The sequence below is a fragment of the Urocitellus parryii genome, chromosome 2 (assembly GCF_045843805.1).
Source record: "Urocitellus parryii isolate mUroPar1 chromosome 2, mUroPar1.hap1, whole genome shotgun sequence".
Lineage (NCBI taxonomy): Eukaryota > Metazoa > Chordata > Mammalia > Rodentia > Sciuridae > Urocitellus > Urocitellus parryii.
Window position 1 is genome coordinate 157,830,035 of NC_135532.1, and position 16,810 is coordinate 157,846,844.

Sequence of the window (16,810 nt, forward strand, 5' to 3'; positions counted from 1 at the left end):
TACTCAACATGACAGTATCTGATTTTAATAAAATTCATCCCATATTCATGTATGGTAATAAATGATGAACAATCTTTAATTTACACTTGCAAATATAAACTACAGACTTTGTTTCTGAATAGGTAAATAGATTCACAATGCTCCAAAATCAAACCCTGATCTCTAGCTCCAGAAACTTTGACCTGGAGACAAGCAAAGTTTATTGTGTATTTCACAGAGCTATTTTATGCATATTTAAGGAGATAGTTTTCCACCCATATTGATTTTCTTAAAACATTCATAAAGTAAATAAATCAATCATTATTTCCTATATTTTGTTTCCTGTTTAATTTTTCCTGCTTAACAAAATCTTCGTCTATCCCATGGCTGTGAAGATATTCTGGCTAGATGTTTCTGTTAAAAGCTTCACTGTTTTTACCATTCACATTTACATCTACAACTTTTGTATTAATTTTTGCATTTGGTTCAATATAAGCTTAAGGTTAGGGCTTTTTTTGTTTGTTTCCTAGACATATATTCAACTGATATAGTGTCATTTAAAAATCACCATACTTTTTAAGAGTCTACTGCTATCAATCAGAAGACTATGTACTTTGAGTCTGGTTTAAGACGATACCGTGTTCCATTGGGCTAGCTATCTTATCATTATGAAATCATCATTCTGCTCTATTATGGTAGTGTTACATTAAGTTTTGGTATCTGTACTATGAATCATTCAATTTTGTTCTTCAGAACAGTTGAGGTTATTTTCAGAACTTCTATATATCCATATAAATTTTATAAACAGTGTCTCAATTTTTATATAACACCCAAACCAAAACTAATGCTAAAACAAAAACAACCAAACCTGCTGGGTTTTGATTAATTACATATTGCAAACTCTTCTAACCAAAGAACTTGGTATACTCATATTTGCTTAGCTGTGTTTTTCTAAACTGTTTTGTAATTTCACAGCAGAGGCTCCGCACACATTTTGCTACATTTATGCCCTAATCATCTGATATTTCCTTAAAAATCAGTAAATGCCATCTTAAGAACTTTATTTTCCATTTATTTGTCACCAGAATAAAAAAATAAAATTTAATTGTATGTACTGATCTTACATCCAGCCCAACTTGCTCAACAGGTTCACTTAATTTTTATGATTTCTATAGATTCTAGATTTTCTATATTCACAATAACATCATCTGAATAATAAATTTTATTTCTTCCTTTCCAATTTCTATAACTTTTATTCATGTTCATTTTCTTACTGGGCTGTTTGGCATCACCAATAAATACTGTTGAATACAACTGGTTATATTGAACATTCTTTTCTTAATTCTAAAATGAAGGAAAGTTCTCATAATTAGCCATTAGAAATGATGATGCAATCGATTTTTGGTAGTTATTCTATGAGGGAAAGAAACTTCTGTTTATTCCTACTTTGCTAATCTTCATCATGAATGACTATTAAATTCTATCAAATGCTTGTTCTTCCTCTAATAAGTTAATACCATTATTTTTTTGCTCTTATTAATGTGAGAAATTATATTATATATATTTTTCAAAAGTTAAACCATTTTTGTATTCCAGGGATAAATCTCATTAGGTAACAAAGCATGATCCTTTCTAAATATTGGCTTTGATTTGGTAAATATTTTGTTTGGAATTTTCACAACTAAGTTCATGGACAACATTAATATATAATTTTCCTTTCTCACATTATTCTTTCAGTTTCTGCTATCAAAGTCATTGTGGTCTTATAATCAAACATACTTGCATGCTATTTTATATATAGACATTACACACACACACACACACACACACACACACACACACACACAACTATATAAGACCAATCCCTTTGGTTCCATGATATTTAATAAAGCATATGTATATTCCATGACAGAGCAATTCTGCTTTTAGGTACACAGCCAAGACATACATGTCCATAAACTCACCAAAAGACATGTAGAAAATAGTTAATATAAGATTCTTCCCAATAGTCAATCAACAACAACAACAGCAGCATCTGTAAAGCTTTACAAAATGTGGGTAAATCTCAGAACAACAACAAAAAATAAATGCAAAAGTACATGTTTTGTGTTTTTGTTAACATAAATTAAAAATTAGAAAAAATAGCCTATCAGAAGTCAGTTTGTGTCATCCTTGCTAAGGAACTGGCAGGTACTGACTTAAAAGGGAGAACAAGAAGAGTTACTAGGGTTCACATAATATTCTACTTCCTGGTCTCAATATTTATTACACAAATGTATTAAGAAAGCAGTACACTTGGATTTTTCTGCCCATTATAGTTTATAAAAGTTGAAGACAAAATGTGTTTTTACATACCTTTGAGGAAGAATCAGGATCTTTAGCATTAAGAAGACCTAATACTTGATTAAGGCATGAAGAAAAGTGTTCATACCTAGGTTTAAATAAAAAGCATATATCAATTAATGATATATTAAAAAGGATTTATTTATAACATAAATGAAACATAAGTATTTCTTCCACTATTTATTTATTCTAATATAGAACACAATTTTTGTAAAGTTTACACAGATACTTCTTGACTTATAATGCAGTTATGTCCCAATAAACCCGACCTAAGTAGAAAGTATTTTAAGTTGAAAAAGTATTTAATACAACCTTATCTACTTAATAGCTTAGCCATATAATACACTACGGAGTATTGGTTGTTCAGTAGCTTACTGGTAGCTGGTTCCTTATAGCCACCACTCAGCATTGTAAGAAAATATGACACTACATATTGCTAAAACAAAAGATCAAAATTCAAGATCCAAAGTATAGTTGCTACCAATCTGAGTATTTCTTTTACACTACTGTGACGTCAAAAAAATTCTTAAGAAGTCAGATCACTGAAAGTTGGGTACCTATGTTTAAAATCTGGAATCTATCTTATACTATTATAAACATAAATTGGCCCTCTCTTTATTGAAACATAGTAACTCACTTGGCAATAATCATTGAATTTTAATATCTCAACTGTCTTATGTTGAAAAAGATTTGTGTTCATTTTATAAAAATTCAAAGGTCACAGGAATATACTAATAAATTACATATCTACTTATTTATATAAAACATCTAAAATTGGCAAGCATTAAATTAGGCTCTGCAAACACATGATACTGAACTCAAGGAGAGGTACCATTCATGCTATGTTCTATATAACTAAATTGGAGAGAGCTCACAGAAGAAGTAATGTAAAACATAACAGTATAATGGAAGAACATGTGTGATGATACAGAACAAAGAATGGGTATCAGGCCTAGACTTGGCAGGGCAGGCCTAATTAGGTAATGATGTTTCTTAGACTTAAGTATTAGAAGAATAAACATGAGTTAGAAATACAAAGTTTTTCAGCCTTACAGAGGAAATAAAAAAAGAAAGTGTGAAGAGGTTGCCAGGGACCCTGATTTTGGATGAAAATTTGGATATACACCTAAAAAAGAAAGGACATATGGTTAAAAGAAAAGCTGACACTGAGCATGTTTATAAGAAAAGGAGAAAGAGACAATTCAGTGAGAGGTACAAAAAAGATGGAGAAACTGCTAACTATAGGACAGAATAAGACTTAACACGTACAATAAATAATATTTATTAACGAAACAAGAACTGGTATAAACACAAATAAATTTGTCTGCAGACACAGATTTGAGCAAATTCCAGTCAGATGGGATTCCATTTCATTTTTTCTGTGTGTTAAACAAAGATAAGGTAATGTGCACAAAAGGTGGCAAGAAGCAACAAATATTTGAAAGAACCATTGTAAGCAATGAGAAAGGAAGTCAACTAGCAATCAATAATTCATGAGGGCTGGCCCAGATAAAGTTGTGTGATTTGTTGAAGTTGTGATTAGTAAGCTAGGCATTAAGTTTGAATTTGGAACAGACTTGGGACTCAGGTTTGCTAAATGGTATAACAGGTCTACAAGTAGACTTGTAATTCTTGGGTTCTAGTCTTCTTGGATTCTAGTCTGCACAGAGGAAAAAGTAAATAATAAAACTGTGATATTTTCAGAAGCAGTGATCAAACAATGTCTTACTAATGCTAAAACAGATTATCTTTCTATACTCCTAGGAAGATATATCTCAAAGAAATTTCCAGTATACAAAGCTGTCAAGCACTATCTGGTAGCCAGAATGAATACACATGGATACTGAGACACTTATAAAAGATGAGAAGAGGCAAGTAAAGGGAGGGCATGTGGAACAAAAAGTGCTCTCATTTATAGAAGTTTAAAAGAAAATAAAGTGAAATACTAATGTAAATTCCTCTAATTTTTTTATTTTGAGACAGGGTCTTGCTAAATTGCAAAGGCTGGCCTTGAACTTGTGATCTCCTTCCCTAGTTGCTGGAATAATTGCACCAATCAGCTTTTTGTTTGTTTAAGTTCTTTTCTTTTCTTTCTTTTTTTGGTGGGTTAGGGATTGAACCCAGGCCTGGCACATGCCAGCAAGCACTCTACCACTACCATTGCTTCATATCCCCAGCCTCTCCCTTTTAAATTTCTTCATTCTATGTTTTTTTTTTTTCCCCTTTCCTTTCCTTTTTTTTTTTTTTTTTTGGTACCAGGGATTGTACCTGGGGTGTGCTTAACCACTGAGCCACATCTGTAGCCTTTTATTTTTCATTTTGAGACAGGATCTCGTTAAGTTGCTCAGAGCCTCAATAAGTTGCTGAGGTTGGCTTTGAACTTGCAATCCTACTGCCTCAGCCCCCCAAGCCCCTGTGATTACAGGCAAACACCATTGCATCTGGCACTTGATTCCATGTTTCTTAAAAATCAGGAACTGTCTTACATTTTGCTACTGCAAGAACCCATCCTTCCTGAGTGTCTGATAATAGTAGGAGCTCAATAAACGCTTTCCTATTTGTGAATGATGACTTAATTTAACTCTTTAAAGTGTTTTCAACAATTTCTTCAGTCGGGACCACAGTGCTGCTTAGGCACTATGGAAATTTAACTTAAGATGTTAACAGACCATGAGATCTTTGGAAAAGAGCTACAACCCAATCTCAAAAGATAGATGGTTACATGAAACTCACTGATAGAAAGGACATATAAACATTTCATTTTAACTATGACACAAAAGTGGCATGTACCAAGGAAAACATTAATATTTTGATAAAAAAATTTAAAGTCATAGACATACTAACATAAATGTTAATAAAAATATTATTTCAATGAATTATAATGTTCAAGATTTAAAATTAATTTTAAAAGATACTAGTTAAGAATATCTACATTTTTAGAGAATGACAGCAGAATCCTACTGATGTAAGACATAGTTGAAATATACATATACCACCCCATCATCACCAACTTGTTATATTTTGTTATGGTTCAGGAGAAAAAGAATGGGAATTAATAAAAATATCAAAACATTTCAATTTAGTATTCTATGAATCAGTAGAATGCAAGTTTATCATCTTAAAAAGTAGTTTTATTTAGCAAAAACAACACATCTTAATTAAAAAAGAAAAAAGAGAGAAAGAGAGAACCTATATTTAATAAAGAGTGTCATACCTGGTAAGATAATCAGCAATTTTTGGATTCTTGAGGAGATCCATAAGTAGATCAACTGAATACTTTCTTGTTAGGGTACCATCACCATTTATAAGAATATTGAATATTAGTTGAAAAGTCTGATGAATGTTTCGAGCATGAAATAGCTTAAAAACAAATTAGGAAAAGTATATTACATAAAAAAATTTAAGTTGACACCATACTAAAATGCAAAAAACAGCTTCAATGATTTTTTAAAATATCAGAGACTATAAACACTCCATATATAATAGAAAAATAATTATATTTACCTTTTCCCCCACCTCTTCATTTAATGTCAAACTGGATAATATTGAAAGTGCAAACACAACCACAGTTAAACTACTATGGGCTAGGAAGGTTATAAGAGTTCGATAAAAGGATTTCACATTACTCTGAGGAAGAAAAAAATTAAAAATGAATTAGAATAAAAAATTATAAGTTTTATATTTCAGTTTATAAAGTGAATGTTGCACAAAATGGGTGAAAGTATCAACTCTTTTTAATAATGATTGCCATCTTTAAAAGATGAATGCTCTAAAGGAGCAATTTATAACAAAGATAAATTTAAATTTAAAAACTATTTGACTAATTTTATAAACAAAAAGGATCTACAGAAAAAATAAAATTTGGTAAACATGTCAAATTGGTGGGAGATCAATTTTTCCCAAGCTTTGTCACTTTAGAATAAATAATGAACAGATAATAAATGTGTCCCTTCTAATAGTTCAAAATGGATACAGAGAAAGGAAAAAACTTAAATACTACGGGAAGTTGTTTTACCATTTAAGTTAATAAAAACAGTAATGAGGAACTCTCTTAATTGTGGTATAAAGCAAGAAAATATTCAGTCAATTAGACAATTTATCTTATTTTGAGGTAGCAATGAACTTTTCTCATTTGCTAATTACCATTTAGACTTATGAGACCATTCATGAGGTAAGTAAGATCGGTAAGTTCATAAACTACTAACAGTAGTACAGATAAGTACAGTCTTGGTAAAGAGCAGTTTCTACGTAAGGAATTATGAGCAAATGTTTATTATTTATTATATTTAAGTGTTTTCTGCATATGGACATTATTTTTGATTCAGAAATTAAAAACAGGTGTGTATACCTACCAACCCACCCATACATGGAAGCTTTCCTTTTTCTAAAAACCTTTCAAACACTTTAAAGGCTCAAAAATCAACTCCACTTCCAAAGTAGTCAGACTAGGTCAGTAAAACCCAGCACTTGAACAATTAAAATAGCATTTAATTTAAAATCAAAAAGATAATTCAGAATATTGCACAGTAGAGATGTGTTCAAAAGCAATTCAAGTAATCAATCAATTTTCCCAATTTATTCTACTTCTATATGTGATTCTGTTAGTTTATTTGGATGCTTTCACTTACAACAAGTATTGATAGTTGATATTAGGTGATTACTCATGGACCTTTCTGGAGGAGTTGCCCTTGACAATGCAGACTTAGGTAAATGGGAGTGCTAGTGACATGCCTGCATTATTAGCACAGAATAACTTAACAATTCTTGCCTTATTCCATGTGACAATGGGATACTACAGAGAAGGAAACATTTTAGATATCAATATTTGCATTAACTCTGAACTTACATCGTCTTTAAGAAATAACATATACAAAACTAGAATATTTCAAGTCTTTATATGACAATCTGACACTACATTAACTTTAATATATCTGCTGGATGGTCTTAAATTAATCTTTTTTTTTTTTTAAAGAAAAATGTGTAAAAACAAACTTCTTACCAAAGTCTTTATGTGTGTTTGAACAGAAAGATTGTGCCGACATAGATTTGCCAATAATCCTAGACAAGGCATTGTTAACTCATCTTCAGATGATTGACTGTTATTGTATATTGGTGTTTTTTTTTAAAAAAAAAAAGACAAAAAAGATTAAATACATTCTAAATCAATCAAAAAGATAAACTAATTCATACATCTAATTCCTTTTTATATTTAAAAAGTTTAACATCTGAAGACTGTCAAGCTCTAAATAGTAATTAATAATTATTTCACTCTTTGAAACCAAATTAGTCAACTGCATCATAGAAATATGAAAATAACTGTCAGAGTGACAATGTGCTATTTCATTGATATATTTCCTATCAAGAAGATTAAGCATATATACATAATGTCTACTTTCATTAACTTTTTTCCTACCCAAACCAATGTTTCGTGACTCCTAGCTATGAAAATTGAAGCAGTTCTGTTTTGATCTTTTAAATCATCTAAGAGGACCAAATAAGAGTCAGTCTCACTTAGTTTAAAAAGTAAAAAAAATAAAAACAAACCTAAGAAAAATTAATCTACCACATCATTTTAGTTTAAAAATAAACCAATAAATTATTTGGTTACATGTTTAGTGCATACTCACATATGATCTATCAAGAATGTAATTAATTCATCCATATTGGCACCAGAATGGAAAACTCTGACATTATAAGTTAACCTCTGCAGAAGCTGAATGCACTAAGAATAAAAAAATATTTATGAATATAAACACATAAAAACCCATTGGTACCTACTCACATGACTGGGAAGTTGCACATATTATGAGAATGTCATCATTTGAAGAGGCAAAGGTTAGGGCAAGAATTTTGTCATTTCTTAGAGCAATATTTTTTTCCTTTTTTAAAAATTTCAAACACATACCAAGTAATGAGACTAATAGGAAGCTTTGAGTTTATCACTTAATTCACACATTTCTACACATTCTATATGAAAAAGCACATCAGTGTTAACAATTTGGGAGTGGTATAATTGTATCTCTCAGGGGGTCACTGTTATTAAAGGTTTGATTCCCAGGCTGATGCTATTAGGAGGTGGTGGAACATCTGAGAGGTGGGGCTTGGTGCTAGGTATTTGGGTCACTGGGTACATGAAATCTTTCTCATGTGTCCTCTTTGGTAGTTCTCAAGAGAGAAAGGTTGCAAAAGGAGCAAGCTTGGCCCTATTATCTCACTATGATTATGCTCTTGCTATTGCTATCTGATATGATGTGACTGCAGCCATAAGGGCCTTTGTCAGAACGGAACTGATATAGATGCCATGCTCCTGAACCTCCCAAACTGTGAGCCAGTAAACCTTTTGTCTTTAGTGTACTCTCTCAAGTTCTGAAAACTTAGTAACATAAAACTAACATAATCATCAACATTGTTCACTTAATCATCCTACTAGTGAATACAGAGTGAAACACATACATAGCTCATTAATTGATTAAAAGATATTTTTTCAAATTTAATCAATTCTAAAATTGCATGCCAATTTAATTGCTGATGTTTCTCCATCTTACAATTGCTTACATTTTAGATTCAATGAAATTTCACATTTTTAAGAGCTTTCAATCTTTACTAAATAAAACTATGACCATAGCTTTAATTTTTGTAGGATGTTTCATCAATAGATTGAGACTAGATGCCAACTCAAGTTACATTTTAATATGAATAGCTTACATTTCAAAATGCAGACATCTGTTATAAAGTAGATTTAGGTTTCTTCAAGAATGATTATAGTATGGGTAAAATTCCTTTCTCTAGAAACAATTACATGTGTGACCAAACAGCTCTTTATGACAAGAACCATGCCTAATCGTGTTGTTATATCATCATATATAGTTTAACAGTTTATAACAGATATTGTCAGTTTTGATCTGGAAATAAGTGTTACAGCATACTATGTGGGTATGCATACCTGCAAAAACACTGAATCACTGTGGCATGTGCTGCTCCGACAGATCACTCCTGCCAGCACACTATTCAGATTATATGTATTCTGAAGACAATCTCTGGTTTCATTGTCTACAGCTGTAAGTTAAAATAAAATGGTACAAACTATATTTTTTAAAAATTATTTTTAGGTATATATAACAGTATAGTGCATTTTGACATATTATACACACATGGAGTATAACTTCCCATTATACGTGATGGTTGTACCCGAAGTAAAGCTTCACTGGTCGTGTATTCATATATATATGAACCTAGGAAAGTTAGGTCTGATTCTACTGTCTTTCCTATTCCCTTCCACACTCCCTTCTCTTCATATTTTTTTTATATGGACTTCATGAATGAAAGGAAAGTAATTTTAAATTTATTTCACATAAGTTGTCATTTAAGAAAATAAAGTGTGAAAATATGGTTATTTATCAACACCCTCCAATTCAGAAACTCAAATGATTTCTCTATGGAGAATAAATTAATATCAAAGAAAAAACTCATTTTACATCCTTATAGAAATATTGCTATTAACAGATTATCACTTTGACTTTTGTTGTAAACCAGAAAGCTTCTACAATATAAATCTATTAATTAAAAGTATATATAACTTAAAAATAAAGATTATCACTTAAAAATTGTCTAGTATATTTAAATGTTGAAATTGCACCTAAATTGTTGGTGGGTGTTAGAAGAGGAATAAATGTTTTAAAAGCAATTTATGCAGGTGGCACACCCCAGCCAGATGCTAAGGAAGCTGAGACAAGCATATTGGAGATTCAATGCCAGGCTCTGGAACTAAGTGAGACCCTGTCTCAAACATAAAAAATAAAAAGTGTTGGGGATATAGCTCAATGGTCAATAGCCCCTGGTTTCAATCCCTGGTATATAAAGAAAAAAAAAAAAAAGCAATTTACTTCCTGTAATAGCTATTCAATTTTAAAATGACCTGAAAATTTTACTCGGAATTTTTGAGGGAAATTACGTAAAAAAATGTTCATTGCACTATTGAGTTTATTTATTTTTTGGTACTAGAGATCAAACCCCAGAGGCAGTCACTGGGTTTACACGATGCTGTATAGACAGGGAATGGCAGAAGTTTAGAAGAATGAATAATCTTCTTTCACACTGATACCCATTTCTGCATACTCAGCAGTTGTTTCCATAAGTTCTGCACAAAGGCATTCACTATCAATGCCCCCATGCCCAGCACACTATTGACTCTAGAAGCAAAAGTTGAAAAATAACATCACCATTAGGAAAATGGCTACATAAATTATAGCACCCTCTAATTATAGTAGCAGACAGCTACTAGAATTATACTGATATAGGATGAAACATCTGGTGCTCTACACCACCAACTGCATTGAAAACAACCATCTAAATATCTAAAATCATTGTTCTAAAATAGAAAAATATCTAAAAAGATACATATCAAACCAAAAAAAATGAGATTTCATTCCCCAAAGTGAATGCAATAATGAGAAGAGCTGTGGTAATGAGTAAAGACTCATCCCATCTTACTCTACAACTAGGCTTACTAATTTGGTAGCCATTATGTTATATATGTGGTTATTTATATTTAGATTAATTAAAGATTTAGTTTCTCAGTATTCTACCTATACTTCAAATGCTTAATGGCCCTGTGTAGCAAGTACTTACTTGACTGGACAATAAGGATCTAAAAAATTTCTATCATTAAAAAAACTTCTATTCTTCTATTGGACAATGCCTCCCTGTGCTAGTATTTCCATATCACTTGAGTTTATTAAGCTTATCTTCATTTTACAACTACACACAGAAATATTCCACTCCTTCCACCTCATGCTCAAATGGGGGATGGGGGCTAATCATTAAGTAAATGCAAAGGGAAAAAAAATTAGAAAAAGCAACCACAGTATTTTTATCCCTAGTTCAAAATTCTCTGTAATGTCTATCACAGAAAAAAATGATTTTTTGGTTGGTAACTATGATTTTCTGAATGGTGTATTCAATACTGCCATTATGTAGGTACAGATTTTTGTAGTTTATAAATTCCAAAGCAGCTTAACATTTCCCAAACTGCATTCTTTCCTATAAAACATGGAATCTTTGAAATGCTTTTGATTCCTTGACCTAATATTTTAAGAAATAACATATTATCCTTTTTCTAAAGATTCACAATGCATAGTAACTCTGAAAAGTTCTGCAATGAAGAAATCTTTTGAATGTGACTTGTTCTCTAAGGGAATTTATAATTAAATTTGGACTACAGAAAATATTAAATTCATATATTTTCCAAAAACTGGGAATAAAAAAAAAGAAAGAAACTAAATGCATTACCTAGTTGAGACAGCAAACTGATAATACTTAAGATCAGTGAAGCACTTATGTTTGGGTCTTCCAGTAGCTCCACAAGGCAACTCAAGCATTCACTTGGTAGTATCTGATTTGAGGTAAACAGTCGTGTGAGCTTTTGTCCAGAAATTACCTATTAAATGGTATACAAAAAGTGTCAGTTAAGAGTTGGCAATTTTCACCTCTTCTTTGTTTCAAATAATAAGCTCAGTTTTTTCAAAGTGCTACTGCCACTTTCTTTCCCATTATGAAAAATTCACACATCCTAGATTATCTAATCCTCCCTCACTAGCTACAGTAATCACTTGGATCTTAGTTTAAATTCTTTCCTTCCAGTCAATTTTTCTTAAGTCACACCATATAAGTTAGGTTGACTTGTAGCCTACCATACACTATACCTCTTTTTCATGTGGTAGCAAACTTTTGACTATCTAGTAATATTTGTCTTCCATACTATATTGAACACTCTACAAAACTCTAGACTAAAAATTTGCCCTTTATTACTTATACATTTATTTTATAAATGAATTCTAGTTTCACTGACTTTGAGGGAGAATGAAAAAATGAAACCTCAAGGGTAACTATGGATTGCTCCTTTGCAAAGATAAGACCTAAGTCCAAAAAGTAAGAGATAATAGAGAATATAGTTAAAAAAGAATTTTAAGTAGCCGGGATAGGCATTACAAATTTAATTTTTGTTTATTCAATTTTTCATTCCTCTTTTTTTTTTTTTTGAGAGAGAGAGAGAGAGAGAGAGAGAGAGAGAGAGAATGAGAATTCTTTAATATTCATTTTCTAATTTTCGGTGGACACAACATCTTTGTTTGTATGTGGTGCTGAGGATCGAACCCGGGCTGGGCCGCACGCATTCCAGGCAAGCGCGTTCCTCTCTTACAACCAACAAAGAAAGGAGAGTCACAATGTAAAGCTTGGATTGAAAAATGAAACCAGCTGGCAGAAAGCATGAATTTTCAAAATGCTTTACAAATTATTTATTATTAAGCATCCTTTTATATTAAGATAGAAAAACCATTAGTTACTTCAAAATTAGATTAAATCTGTTCTAAATACTTTAAAAATTTTCTGCTTTATTATCCCTCTAATTTTCTTTGCCTGCTTTATTATCTCTCTAATCTTTCTTTTCTGATCTTTTATTCCCTCACCCATGTTAGTTTTCTTTGAAAGCTTTGGTGTTAAGAGTTTCATATTATCTGTTCCCAAGGAGTATAGATTTTACATTGATAACTGTAGTCCTCTAGAAAATTAAGACCATACTTTTTGTGTATTGGATACTGGGGATTGAACCCAGGGCACTTTACTACTGAACTATGACCTTTTCAAAAAATTTGAGACAGGCCCAGGCTGGTCTTGAACATATGATGTTCTTGCCTTAGTCTCCCAAGTAACTGAGATTACAGGCATGCACCACCAGGCCCAATCTGAATGCTACTTTTAATTTCTAGTCACAAGGTCACTGTTGTGAAATCACATCATCATCAAGAATCAGCTCAGCCTATAAAGAACCAATTAAGAAACTATGAACAGGGGATGGGGATGTGGCTCAAGCGGTAGCATGCTCGCCTGGCATGCGTGCGGTCCGGGTTCGATCCTCAGTACGAAAGATGTTGTGTCTGCCAAAAACTAAGAAAAAATAAGTATTCTCTCTCTCTCTCTCTAAAAAAAAAAAAAAAGAAAGAAACTATGAACAAATAGAAGGAAGACCACTACAATAGTGGAAGTGGAAACAGGAGGGAGAAAGAGGGGGAAAGAATAAGTACTAGCGACTCAAGTAGAGACAATTATATTCCATGCTTGTATGATTATACAAAATGTACCCCAATATTATGTATAACTATAATACAAAAAAATCAACTCAACTTAGCTTTGTGAATCATAAAAAATTCAAAGCTCAAGTTCTGCATGGGGCTATATAGACAAAGTATGGAGGAAGTTCGGAAGAATGGATAATCCCCTTTCATGCTGATACCCATTTCTGCATTCTCAGTTCTTTTCTGAGATCTGCACAAGGCATTCACCATCAGAAATATAAATATCACCTACCTAATGGCAAAATTAAAAACTATGAAAACACCAAGGAGTGGTGTGGATGAGTGATGGTAAATTTCATATATTGCTGGTGGGAGAGTAAAATTCCCATCTTTCAGAAAACTATTAAGCAATTTCATCTAAAACTGAACATAAATCTATCTTATGACCCAATGATTCCATTCCTAGGTATATTAAAGAAATGGGTAGGTGCATATATCCCAAAAAGTATATGAAATGTTTTTTAATAATTTTATTCACAATTCCATCCAGAACTGGAAACAACTCAAATGCTAATTAACAGGAGAATGTATGTAAATTGTTTACATTTGTGCAATGAGATTCTAGACAGCAACAAAAAAGAATGCAGTACTGGTACATGAGCAACCTGCATAAATTTCACAGATTATAGTCAGACAAAAGAGTACATGTTGTTTAACTCCAGTTATTTGAAACTTATGTGACGGGACAATGAAAAAAATTATGGGGATGCTGAAAATGTTCTATAATATGATGCAGGAGATAGCTACTAAATGTACACATATGTCAAAAAACCTATCAAGCTCTTTACTTAAGACGAATACATTTATATACTGTGCTCTAAATTACAAAAATAATGTCCCTAAGAGTATTAACCTAAAGCCAGTGCGCTTTGTATCTTTAAATCAATAGTAAAAGAGTTTTCTGTAAAATTCTTCAAAGTTTAGGTAAACAGCATTCAAGAAGGACTAGGACTCTATGTCCCAAATTTCCTTAGTTTCTTTCAGTTCACAATAGCATTACATTCAAATTCACAACAACCCTGTTCTTGAAGAGAGGTCATGTTTTAGGTTGGTATTTCTAAGTGTTTAACTCCTAATTCTTAAATAAAACTGACGACCCTAACCTTTTGGCTTTCTGTAGTCTGCAATGTTCTACCCTAATTGAGAAGCTCAGCCTTAAACATTTAACAACTAACACCTTAATTATTAGGTTTGCAGGGGCTTTCATGGAGTAACGAATAAAAAAAAAAAAGAAATGTACAGCAATAAAGTTTAAGGGAACAAAGATACATTTATTAACTCCAGTTTCTCTAAAGACTGATGCTGCTGTACTTTTCACAATCGTCTTTTATCTGTAGCAATCACAGGTACTATCTGCTAATAATAATCATAGGGTTAATATAACACATAGAATGTATTTTAAAATTCTGTTCCATTTTAACAGGGAAAGCTCAGAGAAATAAAATAAGCTTTAAATGAGAACCTAAATTTAAGAGCCTAAAACAGGACAGCTTATACTAAAATCACTGGGAACGAATAGCAGGACTTTCTCCACCTCCGTCCCCGAAGATCGCTGAACACTGGGACGGCTCGGTTTCAACGGGGGGGGGGGGGGTGACAAGAAGCAAAGGAAGTGAAAGGACGGCTCTGAGCTTTCTTTACCTATAAGAAACAGCCCAAATTTCCCACCCGCTCTTTTCCTGGAGTCCTCCGTAGGCCCTCCTCTCTCGCTGCAGCCACCTGAACGCTTATACTCACTCGCCCTCATAATACAAAATGACAGTTAAGAGAGTGAAGAGCTGTCCTTTCTGCCCCAACCTGGGGCCGCCACTCCCCGGCCACACCAGGATCCGTGGTAATTTTAAGGACGGAGAACCCAATTTGTCCCACGCCGCGAAATCCTTTACCTCCAAGTGCCGCAAAAGCTGAGTAGCGTTCGCTTCTGACTTAACGGCTTTGTATTGACTGATGGTCAAGAGCAAGGACTTCAAGCAGGCGGTGGAGTCCATCGGGACAGTCCAGTCCGCAGTGCTGATCAAAAACCCGCCCCGTCTCCGTCCGCTCGGGCTTCCAGTGTTCACCGCGCTTTTTTCGTTTTGCGGCTCCACCCACTCCCAGTTGTTTCCGGTTCCGGTCGAGCTCCGGAAGTTTCGAGACACTCTGAGGGACTGCTAGGTCTGCGGGGAGGGGTGGGCCTAGGGGTCGAGGCGCTCTGTGGGTCCGGAAAAGGGATTGAGAGACGGCCTCTTAGCCCCTCTTACACAAAAGGCCGCGAGGTTTCAGATTGAGCTCCGCGAAGACGAGAAATCTCGCGATAAACGCGTTTGCGGCTTAACTTGTGGAGGGGCGGTTAGGCTCCGGGGGTCGGTCCTGGCTAAGCAGTGTGTTCTGTTTTCGTGTGTTTCCTCGGCCTTCACGCTGGAGGGCCAGTTTTTTTCTTTGTGCATCATCTTCTACCAGAGAAATGGTCGCTTTCCCCTAGTCTAGACACGGTGAGGAGATCTGAGGAGAAGAATCTTTGGGTCCTGGATTTTGACGCGGCCTGGGAGGGGCCTCAATTTTAAGTCTTGCTGCAACCACCTCTTATGCCTAGGAGTGAATATTTCTCAAGAGAGGACCTGTGTGTGGTACCTGGGGTTCTACAGCAAGTTAGTCATGCCCTTACCTAGTGCCAAACTTCCTCCAGAAAGCTACCTCGGGGACGCCTGGGCCAGGTATTGCTCCGGAGGATGTTCTCAGCGTTAATTTTTGTAAGCGAAGTTGTCTGTGTGTCTAGCATGACTTGTAAAGTTCGATGATGACGAAAATGACACTTTGCAGTAATATGCATGTGTAGAGTGAAGTGAGTAACTGATTCTGGAACTTTCAACATAGTGTATGACGAATAAAACCTTAAAAACCAGGTTGTAGAAAATTGTGCGGATACAGCACAAGTCCGTTTAATTCGGAAATCACGTTTTGTCAATTGAAGAAACTTTCTGTGCCAGTACTTTTGTTAAGACACACTGTATTTTTATATTAAAACTCGATTTAAAATTAAATGGGATAGTTGAAAATCTTTTGGGCCATTGAGACATTCATGTAAAAGTTTGGGGGTACCTAATGTATTCATTTATGCATTTATTCATTTCCCATATTAAATAATTATTGAATGTTTATGAGTTAGGTATTGCCAGTCTGAGAACAAAGAGAAGGAAGTACCCCCTGCTAGGAAGGAACTGTCTGATAAGGTAAATAACCTAAATAAAAAGTATTTTAGGAATTCACCACATAAATGAAAATCTCTTATCAGTGATTGTAAAGAATGGAACCGTGTTTTTTTACAAATCATTGCTTCATCTTTGACTATGTGACTCCAGGCAGGTTCTCACTGTTCC

The 16,810-nt window shown here is 33.5% G+C and overlaps 2 protein-coding genes across 7 annotated transcripts in view; one reads left to right on the top strand and one right to left on the bottom strand.

Moving 5' to 3' along the window:
* The window catches only part of Cip2a (cellular inhibitor of PP2A), a 35,419-nt gene extending 19,977 nt beyond the window's left edge, over window positions 1-15,442 (bottom strand). The window contains exons 1-8 of the mRNA XM_026394950.2: window positions 15,341-15,442; window positions 11,611-11,758; window positions 9,266-9,378; window positions 7,950-8,044; window positions 7,322-7,418; window positions 5,827-5,949; window positions 5,537-5,682; window positions 2,335-2,410 (exon numbers count right to left, since the gene is read on the bottom strand). Of these exons, the coding sequence (XP_026250735.1) occupies window positions 2,335-2,410; window positions 5,537-5,682; window positions 5,827-5,949; window positions 7,322-7,418; window positions 7,950-8,044; window positions 9,266-9,378; window positions 11,611-11,758; window positions 15,341-15,442 (900 nt within the window). The remainder of the gene's footprint in view (window positions 1-2,334; window positions 2,411-5,536; window positions 5,683-5,826; window positions 5,950-7,321; window positions 7,419-7,949; window positions 8,045-9,265; window positions 9,379-11,610; window positions 11,759-15,340) is intronic.
* A 134-nt stretch (window positions 15,443-15,576) lies between these two features.
* Dzip3 (DAZ interacting zinc finger protein 3) overlaps window positions 15,577-16,810 on the top strand; it is a 96,717-nt gene continuing 95,483 nt past the window's right edge. For 2 of the 6 annotated variants that reach the window (XM_026394674.2, XM_026394696.2), the window contains exon 1: window positions 15,620-16,183. The gene's annotated coding sequence lies outside the window, so the exon portion shown is untranslated. The other 4 variants (XM_026394686.2, XM_077795337.1, XM_026394678.2 and 1 more) reach the window with 4 other exon arrangements.